At 44.1% G+C, this 18,545-nt stretch overlaps 1 protein-coding gene across 2 annotated transcripts; it reads right to left on the bottom strand.

The window, feature by feature from the left end:
* Positions 1-1,156: 1,156 nt before the first annotated feature.
* RBM15 (RNA binding motif protein 15) lies at positions 1,157-11,101 on the bottom strand. Of its 2 annotated transcripts, none has more exons than XM_081120316.1 (2): positions 8,224-11,101; positions 1,157-4,273 (listed from the first exon to the last, which is right to left on the bottom strand). In XM_081120316.1, exons 1-2 carry the CDS (start codon positions 11,078-11,080, stop codon positions 4,233-4,235), a joined length of 2,898 nt encoding a protein of 965 aa, XP_080976442.1. In that variant the 5' UTR covers positions 11,081-11,101; the 3' UTR covers positions 1,157-4,232. The 2 variants fall into 2 exon arrangements, with proteins under 2 accessions (XP_080976442.1, XP_080976443.1); XM_081120317.1 differs by having other exon boundaries at positions 3,740-4,278.
* Positions 11,102-18,545: the final 7,444 nt, after the last annotated feature.

Here is an 18,545-nt window from a genome sequence, read left to right as displayed (position 1 = left end):
GCTTGTAAAAGAACAGACTCCTGGGCCATGCTGGCCCTAACAAATCCCAGAATGTCCAGCGTTGGAGGCAAGGACCTGTATGTTTCCCAAGAACTACGAATGTTGACACACTCTAGTTTGAAATCCACTGCCTATATTCTCAAATTTGCTGCTTTAATCCCATCCCAGCCTCCAGAAAGAGTAGTGAAGTGTGACAGACAGTACAGTGACAACGAAGGCCTGGTTAGATCCTTGACTCTATCGCTTACTAGCCGTCAGATTATGGTCCTTGGTGAGACATGAGCCAAAGTGTACAGAACTCGGCAGAATGTTGGCCTGAAGGGGATATTTAATAAATGATTGCTATCACTAGTACTGTTGCTTTTTATCAACATGTCTCAACTAGCTATGCATCCTCACTCCCCGCCCTCCTCAAACTGGCTTGCCCTCAGGATTCCCTGTTTTTGCTGTCCCAACCATTTTACTTGTTTTCCAAACTTCAGCCTGCATCTTTTCCATCAATCAAGATGCTGCTAGATAACGTTATTCATGCCTGTCTGCCTGACATCTCAACCTCAACCTCCCTCCCCCATTCCACATCCTTCGCCAACTAACACGTTCTTTTGTAAAGCCTTTCCTGACCATCCTAGCTTAAAGTAACCTGTTCATATACTCATTCATGTACCCATGTCATCTGTACAAATTCATTAGCAAATCAACTCAAATATCATGACATCTCTTATAGTTGTCTTAAACTGAACTTTTCCCCTGATATTTAACTGTCTACCTGTTTATATCTAGTTTCCCCAATTAGACTATAAGTTGCTGACTGAAGTAGACACTATCAGATACTTTCTTCTATATGCTCAGCACCTTAGTTCTTAAATATAAGACCAACATTCAGATGATTACATGGAAACCCTACCTGAAAGCTTAATATTACGGCATTCCGGTAGAAGCATGTTAAGTGACTTTACTTCAAGGTCAAAAATCTCTTCTTGAGATTGTTACTAAGAACAATCTTGCCTGAGGTTTGAAGGAATTCTGTTATTCAATAAATTCCTCTGCTAACAATTTAAAACTAGGTTATAATTCAAGTAAAAGGACCTTTTAACCAGGGAAGCTTAAAGAGAGTAAGCTGGGAGATAAAGGTGGTACTCAGACAAGCCATAGTGCGATATTCTATTGGAAAAAAACACACAAAACAGATGCTATATGAGTCATTAGCACTGAATTTACTGCCTCAGATAAACAACTTGGAAATAACATGACTTAAGCTACATAAGCAGCAATTTATAGACTCAAGGTTGTTTTACTGAAGTCAGGGTAATCCTTATTTTCAATTTTAACACTCATAGCCAGGCTTTCCAAAATGAGACAAATTAATTCAGGTGTTCATGGAAGTTATTTCCTTTAGAGTAGAACCCTAACTTTAGAACATATGAAATACACTGGGAAACCACACAAATATTTCAAAAGGGCAGTTTCCAATTTATAAAATCAGAATTCTAGATGTAACTGTGAACCCAATTAATTTTTCCTTCCCGGTGTAGCTGGAAATAAAATTTGAGTAGTTTCAAAATTGTCATGCTGTGTACCTTTCCATTTTGCATACAGTTTCATATACAAATAAACAAATGCCCTGGAGCAACATTTCTTTTGTTCCTGAGAGGAAGCCTGAGATCTCAGAAAGATACTAAATATGTAGAAAATATGTAGTGTAACATAATCTTCCTCAAATCACTATATTGATTTAAAATACTTGTTTAATAACTGGAAAATTACTTAATGGGCTTTCAGTGTGAACTAGCCAGAGAAAGAAGATACATTGGAAAGTGACATTCCCAACAGGTATAAAACTTTAGACAGGTAGGTAAGAAATCATTTAGCAAAGCCTCAGATGGCAGCCAACTCATAAGCAGATTTTTAAAAATTCTTGTAAAAGACACACCGAAAACCTGAAAAACCCCCACTGTACTTCACTTTTCCCCTTTGGAAAGAAACAAAAATTTCATGAAAAAGAAAAATTCTACTCAAAAATTTCAATCCCACTTAAAATAAAGCAAGAAACCCTAAATTGTATTATACATTAAAAAATGTTGCTTCTGTTAAGTTGCCAAAACCTCACACTTGATTAATGTTGGGGGAGGAGCTGGAAAGGCCCAGAAGACTGGTAGGACTAAACGGACCACGAAAATGATGGTTAATAGCACTGTCGACATTGTCTACTCACTCCCCTAGAGTTGGAGCAGCCTAACTTTATGATTAATCTCTTTGTAGGACAAGGGAAAAAAAACAAAAAACTATTTTGGCTAAATTATCTATCATTCCTAGTCTGATGGTTTTTGTTTGTGGTTTTTTTTTTTTGCTACATACTATAATTTTGTTAACTTGGAGGTTTATAGTAGGAAATTTGTCCAGCACCAGTAAATCCCCACTAAGGGTGAAGGTCATGGCTAATGGAAAATGTCAAAATTTTAAAGGACATCAGGGCTGTAGGCCCCAAATCCATAGCCAAGATTTCAACACTAAAAGGATTTTTTAAAAAAAAAACAAAAATACCAGTAGAACAAAAGTTGTGGCCTGGAATTTTACAAATACAACACTTTGGTGAAAGGGAGGTAGTGAGTACCAGCAGCAGAGCGCCTGAAGTCTTCCAGAAAAACATACCCCCAACATTAAAATCCCTCACCCTATTCATTATAATGCATTTTTGACCTCTAAAAACCCTCTTACCTGTTTACAAGTTTATACAGCTGTTTGCCACTGGAACACCACCTTGCAGAGTATAAGCGTGGCATCCTTTGTTGGTAATCACCTGTTGCCTAAGTAATCATCATCCCGCATGGAGACAGACAGCACTAGGGCTCTTCCATCCGAGGTTAAAATTCAAAACAAGCCCAACAAGCCTGCATTTCAAGGTGGTCTTCGTCTGCAACTAGTTAAGTTTACAACTGGCAAACAGCAATGGTGTCTGAAGCCACTGGTGCAGCATTGCTGGCTTCCTCTTGAACTCCAGCGTTGTCACTGTGCACCGAAGTCTCCTGCTGCAAACAGGGGAGTTGTTCTCCTGTACTGGGAACAGCTTCCAAAGCTCAGGACCCCTGTGCAGGATAATGCAGGAACTAAAGGCAAACACTTTTTTCCTCCTTAAGGATGCCTCCATTTTTTCCTCACAATCTGTACTACCAACCGAGGTGACTGGGCCTGAGTGTGCGTTCGTACCTACGAAACCGTCACGGTGCATGCACATCCAAGGCATGTGGAACCACAGGTCAAATAAGGCACAGATACCAAGTGACGGTTCTAATTACAAACGCTAGCTCTCAGGAACTCTTCATCCATTCAGAACTAAACCCATCACTGCATACCTCTGGTGAGAAGCCCCAGGAGACGGAGGAGCTCCTCAACTGTGTCAGGAAAGGCTTTATTAACATCATCATTAACATTTAAAAAGCAAACGGAGCATTCGCCTTCTTTTGGCAATTTGGTGCAAATGTTAAGTGCAAGATAAAGCAATTGCAAACTTTTCTTCAAATTAAAAATGAAACTAAGGCCAAACGTGACGGGTGAACAAAATAAAGCAAAACTTAAATTTCAGCAACTCCGGCTCTTCAAACCAGCAAAGCCCCCGACTCGTGCACTGTGGTGAGGCTTACGGTGCTTGCCCCGGCTTCTTGTGTGCCAGCCAACAGCACCATTTCCTCATCAAGTTGAGGACAGAGAAGCAAATGATCCCCTTCACTGCAAACAAAGGGGGTCACAGTAACACTAGTGATCCTTCAGAATTGACACACCGCGATAAGTCAAAATGATGGTCTCCCTGCTTCTTGCTCAAGACATACAAGATCTGAGCAGCAGTAAGTAACGCCTCAGCTGCAAACAAAGGGGTCAAAGGTTTGCCGTCAATTCACTTCCAGGCAGAAAAACATTTTCCTCAAAAGAAACAATTTATTTAGAATAAAACAAAAGCAGCTCAACTGTGAGCGCACGTTTGAGTGACAGCTACTTTTAAGCTGTGTGAGCCATAAAAAGGGTTTTTCTTTACTTTTCCAGAAATCTTGTGTACACAGCACAAAGCAAGAGGTCATTTTTTTCCACTTAAAACACCGGCATTGGCATCACAATAGCAGATACACAACTTTAAGCTGCCATTTTAGTAAAATGCACAAATACTAAACAGATTAGCTTTCTTCCATCAAGAGGCCCATGTAAACTCCACATAAGCCACAACTTCTCTTCGAAAAGGTCCATTAGAGCTTTGATTTCCGTATCTTCATCCACTGTTCACCAGCTTTGCTTGCAGGAGGGAAAAAAAGGTTATTCAGTAAAAATGTTTACAATATTAAAAATATATATATTTTCCCTATGCCATCATAGATGAACATAACATTAACAAGACCTTCCTGGATAGTCCACCTTGACCTCAAAAAGCACCAATAATACCCATTGGCACAAACCTTGAAATGAATTTACTGTATGAAAAGACAAATAACAAGTAGAATAGGGTGGATTTTTTTAAAAGACTGCAATTAAGTGAAGATTATAGGACTGAAAATATCCTTTATACTCATGTAACTGAGTAAAACATTGGAAAAAATTCAGAAGACAGCAAGTTTATAATCAACCTATAATCAATATATTCTACATATAACTTAAAAAAATGAAACTGTAAAAAGGTGAAGTTTAGTCAAACTTTTACCCCCTCTATTTTCATCCTATAATTCATATGGAGCAATACAGAACTGCTCCATTATAGAAAGGGGTCAAAATACAAAGCCATTTAAAAATCCACCTTCATCTGTGTTACCAAAGACAGCAGCTGTTATTTTAAGAAAACACTCATACAAACCACTGCTAAACAGCCAAAGAACACTTTTGGACTTTTACTTTGCAGTGCTGTTTAAATCACACATATAAAACTTTTCATTAAGCTGGACAGTTCACTGTGGTTACCTGAAATCATTTTCTCCCCTTAGGGATATCACTATAACCAGAATGTTAACATTAAGGGTCACATCCACTTCTCTGATTGTTCTAATACCTAACTCCTATCTATCTCAAAACCATGCACTATGGCAGAGACAGAAAAAAAAGTCCAGAAATTCTCTCCAAAAGTTTTTTTCACATGAAAAGTCATAAAGGCCCTCTTCTCAAGAGGATGTCCTAATTCTGTTACCACAGAGTTTTTGGTGAATGGTTCCTATATGGACCCAAACGGCAATTCAAACTATACCTACAATAATGAGCAATTTCACTAAAAACAGTGGATTTAAAATTTTTTAAAAAAGCTAATGTCAGTGAAAACCCGCTCATAAAAGTTTGAAAATAAACCTAAACAGTGTTTGACTCTGAAAGCAACAAACACACACCTTACTTTTACTACTGTACCTCAAATGATCCAGTTAAGAAGGGCCAGAATATATTACCTTCAAAATGTGACAAAAGCTTATACCAGCCAGAGTATGGATATTTTAAGATGTAATCCTTAAAGGGAAGTCTCTCTATGCTAAGAGTCAAAGTATACATCTTAAACCAGGAATTTAAACTTCTGTGTCGAAAACTCTAAGAATCCCAGTTACAACCAACAAAATAATATTTAAAAATTGGCTAGGAGCTGAAGGCTTGCTTAATTTTCCATAAGCTTTGAAGTAGTGTGAAGTACTAATTAAAGTCTTAATTAGTGTGATGTTTTTCACCAGTAATACTTAATAAGTCATTAAATGATACATTAAAGAAATTTTCTTTCCATTCATTTGAACCGAGTTCCAGAAACAGCAACTAAACAAGTATTTTTTTTAAGTATAAGAAAAAGAAAAAAATTGGTTGTTACAAAGAACATCCAATGCTGAGATTATGAAATTCTGACTAATCAGCATCAGAACCAGACAGTTTTAGACTTTTGCTTTCATTCCATTCTGAAGGTTTAAGTCAACAGTTCACCAATATTATAAAACTGCACAACTGAATGGGCATCACAAATAAGAGATTCATCTGAATGATGGCACTCTGTAGGTAAGCACCATACTAAACATAATTAGTTATTTATAATACATACGTTTAGAAATGGTATTAAGCCATTATTTCTAAAACATTGAAGCACAAATTTCCCAGATCTAACAAAGCTGCAATGTCAAGTAATGACTCAAACAAACATGGAGCAAGAACCAATTAAAAAAAGTAAAATAAAAAAGGGAAAAAACCACACACACTTTGGATTATTAGATGTCATGGACTTCACTCTCTTAAAAGAGCAAAATTATTTGCCCAGCCATCTTATCAAAAGATATTCAAAAGTTAATGGTTAGTGAGATTTAAACTGGAAAAATGTATCTAGCCAAACTGTACTTTGACCCCATGTATGCAGACTGCACAACTGCATTAGTTTCTGAACAGGTATCTACGCCATATTACCATGCCAAGCTCGGCATTTTAAAAGCAAAAAGCACCCATAGCCTTAACTGTAGAACGTTAGGTATTTTCCCTAGAGGCTAACCAAAGGCCTTTGTGCTCCTAGCCTAGCACTTTCCTTCTCTCAAAATGACTAGTTTTTCCAGTTTAAAAACAAAAAAACACAAAAACCTCTAAATCTAAAACAATTTATGAATGCATAATAGAAAAAAAAAGACACAGCAGTGATGAGGCTTTCATGCTGACATGCATTAGACACCTGTCATAATGGAAAATAAAAATTTACATGACATTTCCCTGGGTTATTATTGGTGCTATTTTAAACTACCAGCTTTGATAACAGAAAGAAAACAGTTGGGTTCAGCCAGGCTTTCAATAAGTCACTTTCACAGAATAGAAACATGACCATGATCCAAAAGGTCCTAAAGTTTCTAATCATAATTAAATATCAAGGGCCTTAGCTAAAGTCCTCAGTATTTAAATTGGGGGAGTAGGGGGGCACGGGAATATACTAATGACCTGAGAAACCAGGAGTTGGGGCTAAAGGATAGATGGGGGGAAAAAAGACAAAAAAAATCATCCATTACTGTTAAGAACCAGAAGTCGATATAATCTTCAGCTTTGAAAAAAACCATGAGGGTGGGTTATTTTGAATTAATTCCAGATGTCTGGGAAAATAAAACAATAAAAAAGAGTTTTCCTACACTGACATTTCAATTCTCTGTAGATGGACACCAGTGAAAATACTAAACACAAGATTTCAAAGATATTCAAAACATTTTCAACAATGTAATGTCATCACTGCTGCTTAAATATGAAAATAAAAATACAAGCAAAATTTTAAGAGTATGTCAAAGGCATTTCACGATGACTTGAAAAAACTCTGCAATCTATATATGGCCGATTAATGCCCACAGAAACAAAAGATGACTTATGAGCCTGCGGACAACTCTTCTTTCTATTATTGAAATCAGGAATTTGAATGAATACAAAAACAAAAACTCATCTTTGATGAAAAACACAAGTTTTGAAATATGCACAATTAGAACTGTACCTGCTACACCTCTCTAAAAAAGTCAGTAAAAACAACCCACACACCAATAACTGACCAAAGAATTCTGATTTTAAAAGCACCTACTCACTTGCATAAGACATGGTTTGTAACATACCCCTCAATTTTTACTGAACAGTTACAGCTACAAACCAAAAGTGCATATAGGGGATACAGAACTCAAGAATGATAAAAATGAGTATGTTAAAGCAAACTCTCTGGGAATAAACCGTGTATTTTAAGAAATACTCAAATACCTGATTAAAATAATTACATTACTATACAATTTACCAGCTTATACTTTTGAGGTCCCTGATCAAATTTTTCACACAAACAACATTCCTGGTACAGAAATTATTTACCTACATACCAATCAAGCCATTTTTAGGTGTTATTACCATCTTTATATAGTCAATGGGCACTTTCCTCCAAATTTTGACCTTTTAAATTTTTGGTTTTGTAACTTTGAGGATTTTTTTTAAGCTTAAGGTTAAAAAAGAAAAAAATCAAAGAGGAGGAAAAAAGTTACTCATAAGAGTGGGAACTGCTAATTAAAGTAAATCCATCTGCCTGCTACCTTCAGGGCATCCCTTTCACTTAGTAACTAAACTGTCCTTATGTCCATTTCAAAGAGATTTATAAAAATATAAAAAGAAAAAAGCTACAGCTAAACAACTAATTAAAAAGAAAATTTCACCTAATGCTGTATCCCATCATACATCACAAAACAGGAACCATGTCAGAGTAGTAAATACAAGTTACACATGGACTTTAGGACGCACCACGGACAATGATCATGACCAGGTAATCTTCTTCAGATTTGGCCAGTGCCTTGGCAGGAGAATCCAGGAACTGCTGGGAGAACTCACAGGGTGGGAAGGCGTGAAGGACCCCGGTGTTCTCCTTGTCTTTGTTGCCCCCCACAGGAAGGCTGATCACCCCAGCGGCCTGCTTTTGCTTTAAATAGGACACCAGGTTCCTAAGTGGCCTCTGAGTAGAGGTGGCAGTGTCTGATGTGGCCGAGGAAGAGGATCTGCTGTCAGAACTTCCAGGCACAGCCAGAAGAATGGCATAGCCATTGGGCCCTGCCACCTTGATGCGACGAGTTACTTCATCCAACTTGGGCTGGTCCAAACGGAGACGCTGAGTGATCTTGAGCTGGGCTACTTTGCCTCCACTGGAGCCCTCCACAAGAAGACTACTAGCCACTTGGAGGTCACCCTGCAACAGATGCATGTTGGAAGGAAAGTTGCTGTTCTTCAACAGGAGCATGCCCTGCCAGGCCAAACAGAGCTTGGGAGAGGCTGCTGCAGCAGGGGCTGTCCCGCCATCCTGTTTCTGGGAAGGGGGCTTCAGCTTCGAGGAAGCAGTGCTGGTGCTGGCTGCACTCCCGTCAGACCGGTCTTCTTTTTTCAGAGGGCTTTTTCCCTCAGTGGAAGCAGCTGTCCGATGCTTCCTATCGCGTTCAAGTGACACAGAGTTTTTGCGGTCTCGCTTGTCACCCTGGCTTTTCTCCAAACTACCTCGTCTGTCTTTGATTGGAGAAGGCCTTTCCAAGAGAAGAAGACGGGAAGATCGGTCATTGTCACTGTTGTAGCGGTCCCGGCTACTGCTCAAGTCTGGACTGCGGTCAGGAGAAGGAGCACAGTGACGTTTCCGTGGACGGTCACTCTCAGGGGACCTATCCAGGTGCCGTCCCCCACTGTCCTCTGGCAGTCTTCGCTTTCTAGGCTGGTCTCTGCTGCTGGGCAGATCTCGATCACCTCTGTCCCGATCCAAGGACCAGCCATCCCGCCTGCGATCCAGGCTGTCCAGTGGCTCATAAGCTGGCACAGAAGTAGGGGCAGTCCGAGTGCTGCGTTCGCGGACTGGGGGTGGGGGTGGCACCCAATCAGAGTCAGTATAAAGGTCCCTATCACGGTCTCTGTATAGTAAGGGTGGTGTCCTATCCCGCCCACCCCTCAAAGGGTCAGGTGCCCGATGTCCAAAAGTATCTGTCACCAGGTCATAATGAGTTAAGGGCAGAGGCTGCAGATACTGCTGCTGGTACCGATGTTCTGTGTCTGCAAAGTCCACTCTAAGGCGACGATCTGGGCCACCAAGTGGAAAGCCCCGCATATGGGTCCAGGCAGCATGAGCTGCATCTAGGCTTTCATACTGGATATATGCCCAACTATCACCTTTGCGGTAGTCTATGGTGCGGATGGTGCCAAATCGGTCAAATTCCCGTGCCAGGGCAGCAAGAGGCACCCAAGGTCCCAGGCCACCGACCCAGAGGCGGGTGGTGGGTGTAGCTTTACCATAACCAATTTTGATAGGATTTCGAATTATAATCTTGCCAGACATTGCTAGTTTGGCCCGGTGAGACATATCCAGGTTCTCAAATTTGAGAAAGCCATAGGTACTGGTCTGGCCCCGAGAAGGCCTCTTGATGTCTACTTCTGTAATGACTCCAAAGCGATCAAAAGCCCTTCTCAGATCACTCTCTGTCACAGTGATGTCTAGGTTGCCCAAGAAAAGCGTCCTGTTAGCTCGCTGATCATCCTCCGGTGAGATCTCATCCACTTCTCTGAAAGCGGCAGCACCTGCTCCAGCTCCCACCCTTGGCTCAAGATTGTAGGCTGGGCGCACTCGCTCATAGAACGGGTAGTCTCGCTCTCTCTCCAGGTCCCGGGGCAATGGTGGCGGAGGGGGAGGGGGCAGGCGGCCAAGAGCCAACTGCTGCAAACGGTAGTCTCTGTATCCCAAGGCCGCCCCACCAGGGGAAAGCGATCTCTGGCCTCCACCACCTCCTCCCGGAGGGTGCCGGTGACCTCCTACGGAGGCCCCGACCACGCTGGATGACGGAGGGTAAGTATCTTTGTCTAAAGGGGAGCGGCTGCGGCGCCGGCTCACGTACACGGCTTCTATCTTCAGGGGCCGGTCGTAGAGCACCAGGCGGCCTCTGGCATGCTTGGCCGCCCGCGCGTCCTCTGACCGCCGGAAGTTCACAAAGGCTACGCGCTCATCCCCGCCGCCAGAACCCGAGAGATGGCTGATTTTGACACTTACATCACCGAAGCGTTTGAACTCGTGGAACAGTCCGTCCTCCACCGCTTCGTCACTCAGCTGGGACCCCAACTCGCTGATCTTCAGCGTCTTGTACTCCCCGCCGTCAGGCGCTGAGGAGGCGGCCCCAGAGGAACGTGACTCCCCGCCTCCACCTCGGGAGCTGCTGCGCGACTCGCCCCCGCCAGAGGAATTTTTAGCGCTTGGGGAACTGTAACTATGCAAGCGGCTACTGGAACTGCCCCCGCCAGTGTCATACTCGCGGCTGCCACCTCGGCTGCTGGACTTGTCGAGGTGGAGGCTGCGCCGCGACCCGCCGCCGCTGTCGGTCTTTCCGCTGCTGCTCCCATTGCTGCCGCCAGAGCCCCCTAACTTCTTGCTCCGCTCCCCGCGAGAAGTCGAATCCTCACCACCACGGGAGCGCTTGGACTTGACTGGAGAGCGCTCTTTTCCCTTCATTGTTGCGGGTCGCCGGAGGTCGTCTCCGCGGAGCCGATTAACCCGCCGCTCCGCGCTGGTTTCACACAGCGGAACCGCATGCCGCCATCTTGGACTTCGCCGCTGCACAGGGTCCCGCCCCGCAGTCTCCATTGGCCAAGTAGCTCCTCTCGTCTACAGTATCATTGGGAAAACTACTTGTCTGTCTTTACATCTCCCCGCGCTCCGGGCAGGCGCCCGCCCGACCACTGTTATTGGGTTTCCAACGCCTCAGTCGGAGTACCTCATTGGTTACATTCGTTGTCCATCTTAACGGTTCCTCGCGCCAGACGGTAGCTCCGCCCCTCGCACTCTGTGGTCACCTGAGCCAAAGTCTGGAGGCGTTGATTGGACCAAAAGTGTGCCCTGTAACGGTACTTCGTGGTCACTGAAAGCGATGGTCCCACCTCCTCACCCCTTTTATTGGTTTTCGACCCCGTCCTTTAACCCACTATTTGGGAGGTCGGGCCAGCTCCTCTGGCCCCTCACAGCGGTCTCGCGCGCGCGAGACCCCCTTTTTCCAACTCCTCCGGCGGCTGAGAGAAGTTTAAATCTGATTGGGTGGTGCTGGGGAAGTTGATAGGCTGGAATAACTGTCCATCACTCGCTTAAAGGGGTAGCTCTCGTACTGAGGGAGTGGACTGAAGGTGAAAGAGCGGAACACGCGATTGCTGTGCGACGTCACTTAGCCGTCGCGAGATGGTGACCAGGCCGCGCCCCGCCTCTCCGCGCGCTCGGCGTCCCGCCCGCAGACATTTGTTCTGTCAGGCAGCGTGGCGTGCTGTGCTTCGGCCGTGAGAGAGCGAAACTTCTCTCCCCCCACCCCCTCCGGCGGCCGGCCCCGCACATCCTGCTGGAGGCCGTTCTGCGGGTGCCCGGCGGACACCATCTTAGTCCCTCTGGCCGATGCGTGAACAGCCAGAAAGAGCCCCACGCCACGCACGAGAGAACGACGCCCGCGGCCCCGGGAGCCCGCGGGGCAGGCAGGCCGGCCTGGAGTTCACGGTTCGCGAGCCCCGGGTCACGTTAACGCCCCGGCCGGGCGGGGCGCAGCCGCGCCCCCAGTTCCCGCCCGAGTGCCCGGGTAACCGAGGGCAGTGATGGACGCGCAGCTCGCCGTCGGCGGGCGTGTCTGTAGCTAACGGGCTCACGTGGATTGGGGGTTTGTAGTCGCCGTGATGGAGCTGTTTGTTTTTTATAGATGCTCCTCCCCGCCCAACCATCGAGTGAAATGTACACTCCGTGCAGATGCGTCGCGTGTCTCTTCTGTGGCTTCTTGCACCCCCACCCCCACCCCCGGGCTATCACAGAGTAGAAGCCTGTGGCACAGTCACCTTGCGGTCTCTAAATCCACGTCTTTGGGCTGCCTCAGTCATTATGAGCCTCAAAACCCAACTTGCATGCTTTCCGGAGCCCTTAACAGTGTTAGAGGACAGAACACCTGTGCGAAGTGTTTGGCGATAACCGAGATCAAAACGTGGGGGCCGAGCAGGAGGCAGCCCATCAATGCTCCTCTCTCATCGATGTTTCTCTCTCTCCCTTTCCCTTCCTCTCTAAAAATCAATAAAAACTTTTTTTTTTTTTTAAGTGTGTTGAGGAAAAGCTGCCATCACCCGTTTTGGGGTCAGTGTTGGCCCCTTGGAGCAGCTCAGAGGCCCTAGAGGACAGCCCAGGGGGAGACCGGCCACAACTAGCTTTCTATATGAAGTGCTTTCTCTACCCCCTTTAAGTATTTTGAATTTAAAAGGAAGAAGCAAAAACAAAAGCTATGCACATGGAAGAAAACTAAAAGGATGTATCAGTAAGTTTTCCTAGGTTTTACTGTTTGTGGATCCTCAATACACACACAATTATAATTGCAATAGCAAAAGTATCTTGGGAGCTGAGAGCTATTCAATTTCCTGGTAGATACAAAAAGGCCTGAAGCTGGGGATTGAAAAAATTTTCCCACCCATAACAGTGCATTAAAATGTTCTATTCCTTCATTAAATGAGTGGTCTCCTGACAGTGAGGTTTGTTTGTTTGGTCTGCAAAAAATAAATTAAAAATGTGTATTTTACTCGCAGGCATAAAATAAATCCCTAAAATAGCCAACCATCCTTTAGGACACAGTTTGCATTATAAAGTCGCTTATTTGTGGTTTGTGGAGCCTTTTTAACAGCCTTATTAATAGTAATTTACATACCATAAAGTTCACCCAGTTAAAGTGTACAATCCAGTGGTTTCTAGTATGTACTTCAGAGCTATGCATTCAGTCCATCCTTGAGTATTATTACAGAAAGCACCCTGCTGTAACTTCTCTGAGGTGACTAAGACCTAATTATCTCTTTCATTTATCCAGCCTTCTTAAAGGGCAGTGGTTAAGAGCATGGACTCGAACCAGCCAGCCTAGATTAAAATCGCAGCTTCTGCTGTTAATCGCTCTGGGCCATGGTTTTCTTGTCTATAAAATGGGAATAACCATAGAATCTCTTCACTGGGAGGATTAAATGAGATAAAACATACACAGAGCTTAGAACAGAGTCTGGCACATGGTAAACATTATGTAAATGTTTGCTATTACTAACATATTTTCTCTTTGCACCTGAGTACATAGAATTGGCTTAATCATAATTCTTAGTTCATGACACACAATCTCCATAGTTCATCCATGGGCCTTTAAACTTTCATTTATTTATCAAGAACGTAGTGAATATCTACAAACCTGCCACACAATCCAAGAAATAGAAAGTTATTGATAATATTCATCTACCTAGATCCTCCTCCCTTATCCACTGCATACCCCATAAGGAGCTACCATCCTGAGTCTGGTATTTAGAAATTCCTTGTTTTGCTTTAAGAACTTTAAAGAACATAGTGGTGCCTCGGTTTTCAAACATCTCCGTGGACGAACATTTTGGTTTATGAACGCCGTAGACCGGGGAGTAAATGCTTTGGTTTTGGAACACGCCTCTGAAGTTGAACGTGCCCCGCGGCTTCCGCTGAGGGCAAGATCCTGAGGCCCGGCTGTCAGCTGTTGACCCCTCGGTTTTTGAACATTTCAGAACTCGCACGGTCTTCCAGAACGGATTACATTAGAAAACCGAGGTACCACTGTCTTTTAAAGGAATTTGAAAGAATTTATGTATGTGTGTGTGCTTGGGTCTGTGTTCGTATGTGAATGTGCATGTGTGTATGCACATGCATACCCACACACCTTAAAAGTATTATTTTAGCCCACCCGGCCAGGCGTGGCTCAGCGGTTGAGCACGCTGGGGCGGTAGGCCCCAGAAGAGCACGGTCTGATTCCAGGTCAGGGCACATGCCTGGGTTGCGAGCTCAATCCCTGGTAGGGGGCGTGCAGGAGGCAGCCAATTGATGACTCTCTCTTATCATTGAGGTTTCTATCTCTCTCTCTCTTCCTCTCCCTTCCTCTCTTTGAAATCAATAAAGTGTATATATTTAAATTTATCTTTATTGTTAAAAGAATTACAGATATCCCCCTTTTTCCCCCATTGATCCCCTCCCCCCTGCACCTTCCCCCCCAGGCCTTCACCACACTCTTGTCTGTGCCCATGGGTTACACATATACGCATATAAATTCTTGGGTTAATCTCTCCCCACCCACTCCCCCACCCCCACCTTCCCAATGAGATTAATAAAAAATATATATTTTTAAATAGATAAAAATAAAAGCCAGGCTTTATTGAGCACATACTACATACCAGGCAGTCTGCTAAAACTTTCCTCACATTAGCTCACTTTACCCTCAAAACAACCCCAGGAGGTAGGTAGGCTTATAATCTCCTATGTTTGAGGTAGGGAAACTGAGGCTCAGAAACCCAGTATGTTTTACAAATATTTGAGAAAAAGATTATGTGTACTCTCAAAGGCTTTGTTTAGTCTTGCTTTTGTTTTTTCCAGTCTGTAAAAAGCATTTGATTTGAAGTCATCCTTACATATTATGGGCGACAATGCCTGTTGCCTAATCAATATCCATTCTCCCCCCCTTTTGTTGGGAACAGCTACAGTACTTTGATGGGGAACATTTTAGAACAAATGGCCTAGACAATTCCAAGGGTCACAAATAGAAGCCGCCCCATTAGCTGAATAATGGACCCTCAGCACAGCTTGTAGCGTGATAAATGGGTGTTCGAAGAACAAGTCTTCGAGATGCTAACACCTCAGCTAGTGGTCCCATCTTTTCATCGAAAGGATAATTGTATGGTCAGACTTCAAAGTCAAGTGTGAGGAGAAGCTGTGTAAGCTTGATAGCTAATGTGTGGGCACTGACACTAGCTAATTAGTGAATTAGTGGCATATTAAACCACAGAGTTCAAAGAAGCTTACTCATTAACTGGGTTTAAGGAGGTACCACCAACACTCTGAGGGGAAGTAAATACTGATCTGCACTTTACTGGTTTTGTGGTAAATACTTTGTCAATGGCTAGGATTTCACATTAACTTTCTTTTTGTCAACTCCAATATCTTCTTCCCCCCACACCCAGTGTTCACCCTCCTTGATCTTTCAGTATGTTTCTAACGGCGTTCACAACCCCTCCTTCTCGCAATTCTCCCTGCCCTTGTTTCTGCACCCTGCACATGCAATTCAATTGCATTTCAACCAATATTTATTGATCATCTGTGATGTGCCAGACACTGGGCTATCATCATTCGTTTATGAGCTCATTCATCAACATTAATTGAGTTCCTACTAGGTCGGGCACGGTGCCAATGACCGATACAAAGATGAACAACACAGAATCCCTGACCTAAGAAGCCGCACGGTCTAGCGAAGGAGGCAACATATCACAGAATAATGAGGCTTCACTGGAAGTACAAACTCAGGGGCTGTGCCCTCAGACAAGGGATCAATTGCTTCTCTCTAGAAGTTTGGGTATGTAGCATAGCACAGTGCCTGGCACATGCTAAATTTCAATAAATATTCATCAAAAGAACAAAAAGATTCCCTAGTCTGACTTCAGGGAGCTCTACTGGCTGAAGTCATGGGGTTCAGCTTGTCAGGGCAGAGGATCAGAGTCTCTGGAGGCGAGGAAAGGGCAGTGATGGAGATAATGCTTATCTGAAAGAGAAATTCTTTCCTCCAGTTAGTATTTAATTTATAAATTTTATGCACATGCATATTTAAAAAGCACATTACATAAATTATTCATTTGCAACTTTAATTTTACAGATTTATTTATCAAGAATGCGAATTATTGTTTTTATACTATAAATTACAGGAATTAAAGCTCAAACGAGGAAGGCTGGTAGATAAATACAGAGGGTGCAGAGGTTCTGCAGCAGAGCCATCGTCCTCTTAAGGGGAGTGGAGAGATTTTTATGTTTAACAAGAGGGGAGTGGAGGATTGGGTTGTGAAGAACTGTATCCTGTAGGTTACGGTTTGCCAACCAGCATCAAAATAAAATAACTTGGGGATCAGCCCAGCCGGGCGTGGCTCAGCGGTTGAGCATCGACCTAGGATCCAGGCGATCAGGGTTCGATTGCCAGTCAGGGCACAAGCCCGGGTTGCAGGGTGCAGCCGATCAATGACTCTCTCATCATTGATGTTTCTATCTCTCTCTCCCTCTCCCTTCCTCTCTCTGAAATCAATAAAGATATATTTAAAAAATAAAATAAAATAACTTGGGGACCATATTTTAAAAAGCAAATTCCTAGCTCCACTTGTATTAGTCAGGGTTCTCCAGAGAAACAGAATAGAAACCAGATAGAAATAGATAGCTATAGCTATATTTTTATATATGTAAATATGTTATATACAAATATATATAGCTACATATTTATAGCTAATGATGCTTGTTCCCCTTACTATGACTACCTAACAAGTGACCCCAGTGCTTGAAACAATTGCCGATCAGGAATTTGAAAGGGGCTCCACCAGACAATGAAAGCTTGAGGCCTCGCATGTTGTTGCAGTCAGATGTTGGCTGGAGCTTTAGTCATCTCATCCGGGCTGGTTATCCAAGATGGGTCACTCACATGGTTGGCAGTTCACATTGGCTGTCATCTGCTACCCACAGCCTCTCCAGCAGAGTCATCTGAGGGTCGGCAGACTTCATATGGCATCTGCCTTCATTCCCAGAGAACCAGACAGAAGCTACATGGCCTTTTCTGACCTAACCTCAGAAGTCACACAACCTAACTTTCATTGTGTCTTGGTCAAAGCAGTCACAAATCTGCCCAGGTTCAAGAGGGTGGGGCATGGAATTAGACTCTACTTCTTGATGGGGGTAGTGGCCTGGTCACAATGCAGAGAGCACATGGGATGGGAGATCTCCTTGTGGCCATCTTTGAAAGATACAGTTTGACATCACTCCCAAATCGACCTCTTATTTACTCTCTTGTTTTAGATACACAACTGCCCACAAGCTAGCTCCACTTGGAAGTCTTGTTGTCAATTTGAACTCAAGTCTAAAGCAGGATTTTCCCCATAGGAAGGAGCATGACCTTGGGTGAAGCAGCCCTCTGCAGTAGAGGAATGCCCTGAAGCGGCTGGTGTCCACTCCCAGGAACTGGAACAATTCCTTCCCTGAGGGACAGTGGGCAGCCTGACCCAGAGTCCCCCATTCACCAGTACCCTCGCCTCTTCTATCTCAGCACCCGTGGCATGCCTTCTCTTTGGTGCTTCCAGGCTCAATTTCAAGTCCTATCATTTGACCTTCAGCAAACTCCATTCCACACGCTCTTCACTTGACTTACCCTCTGATTATCTCACATACTTTAATTTGCCTCATTCCACCTCAGCCAGGTTTCGCATTCTTTGAGGCAAGGAATGGAGGCATGCCTTTCCCCCAGGGTGTTCAGCACAGGGGTGGAGACACATGTATTTCTAGTCAGAGCTCGAGATGCTTGGGAATCCATTGACCAGAGTCTCTGGTTAACGTAGAGACTGTACTGGTTTCAATTTCCATCACCAGAGCAGAATGAATGGTGTAGGAAACCACCTCCTCATTGTCTTTCTGAGGGAGACGAAAGGGGAAACCCTCGCCAAGGACCAGCACTCGCTCTGCTGGGTCTGGGGAGGGAGCAGGGCCTGTGAGCCAGCACTACTCTGGCTTGAGCAATAGCCTGAGGTCCTACTCTCCATCCCTTTGCTCCCAACCCCCAAAACAGAGCCAGAGATCCTTCTTGGACTCACAGGGAGCTGTGTACATCTAACTAATTAATGGCGATAAAATGTTGCCCAAATGCCAAGGGAAATTACAGTGAGCAATTACTTTTGTCTGGAGAGGCAGCATTCCAGCCATTGTCAGAGGAGGGAGAGAAGCTGTTTTCTTGGCCTCGGAGGGTAAGGAACCTGGACATGGCTTTCTGACACCCAGAGCACACCTAGGCAGGAGTGCTCCACTGGGTCAGCTTGCTCCCTGGAGATTCCTTACTGCTTTGGGGGGAGGGAAAGGCAGTCCAGAGCGCACTGCCAGAAGCTACCACCGAAGCAGCTTTGGCTTGACCTCTGTGTCACAAAGTAGACAGGTCAGACTTCTGAATGACTCACCCAGGAGGCAAGAACTGGGTCTCTGAGTGAAAATGATAAGGGGCAGATTTAGTGTCAAAAGAAAGACCATACTTTTGATTACA

Source organism: Miniopterus schreibersii, assembly GCF_964146895.1.
Source record: "Miniopterus schreibersii genome assembly, chromosome: 19".
In the NCBI taxonomy this organism is placed as follows: Eukaryota; Metazoa; Chordata; class Mammalia; order Chiroptera; family Miniopteridae; genus Miniopterus; species Miniopterus schreibersii.
The sequence above is the reverse complement of the archived record's forward strand: the minus strand, read 5'-3'. Positions and strand labels throughout refer to the sequence as shown.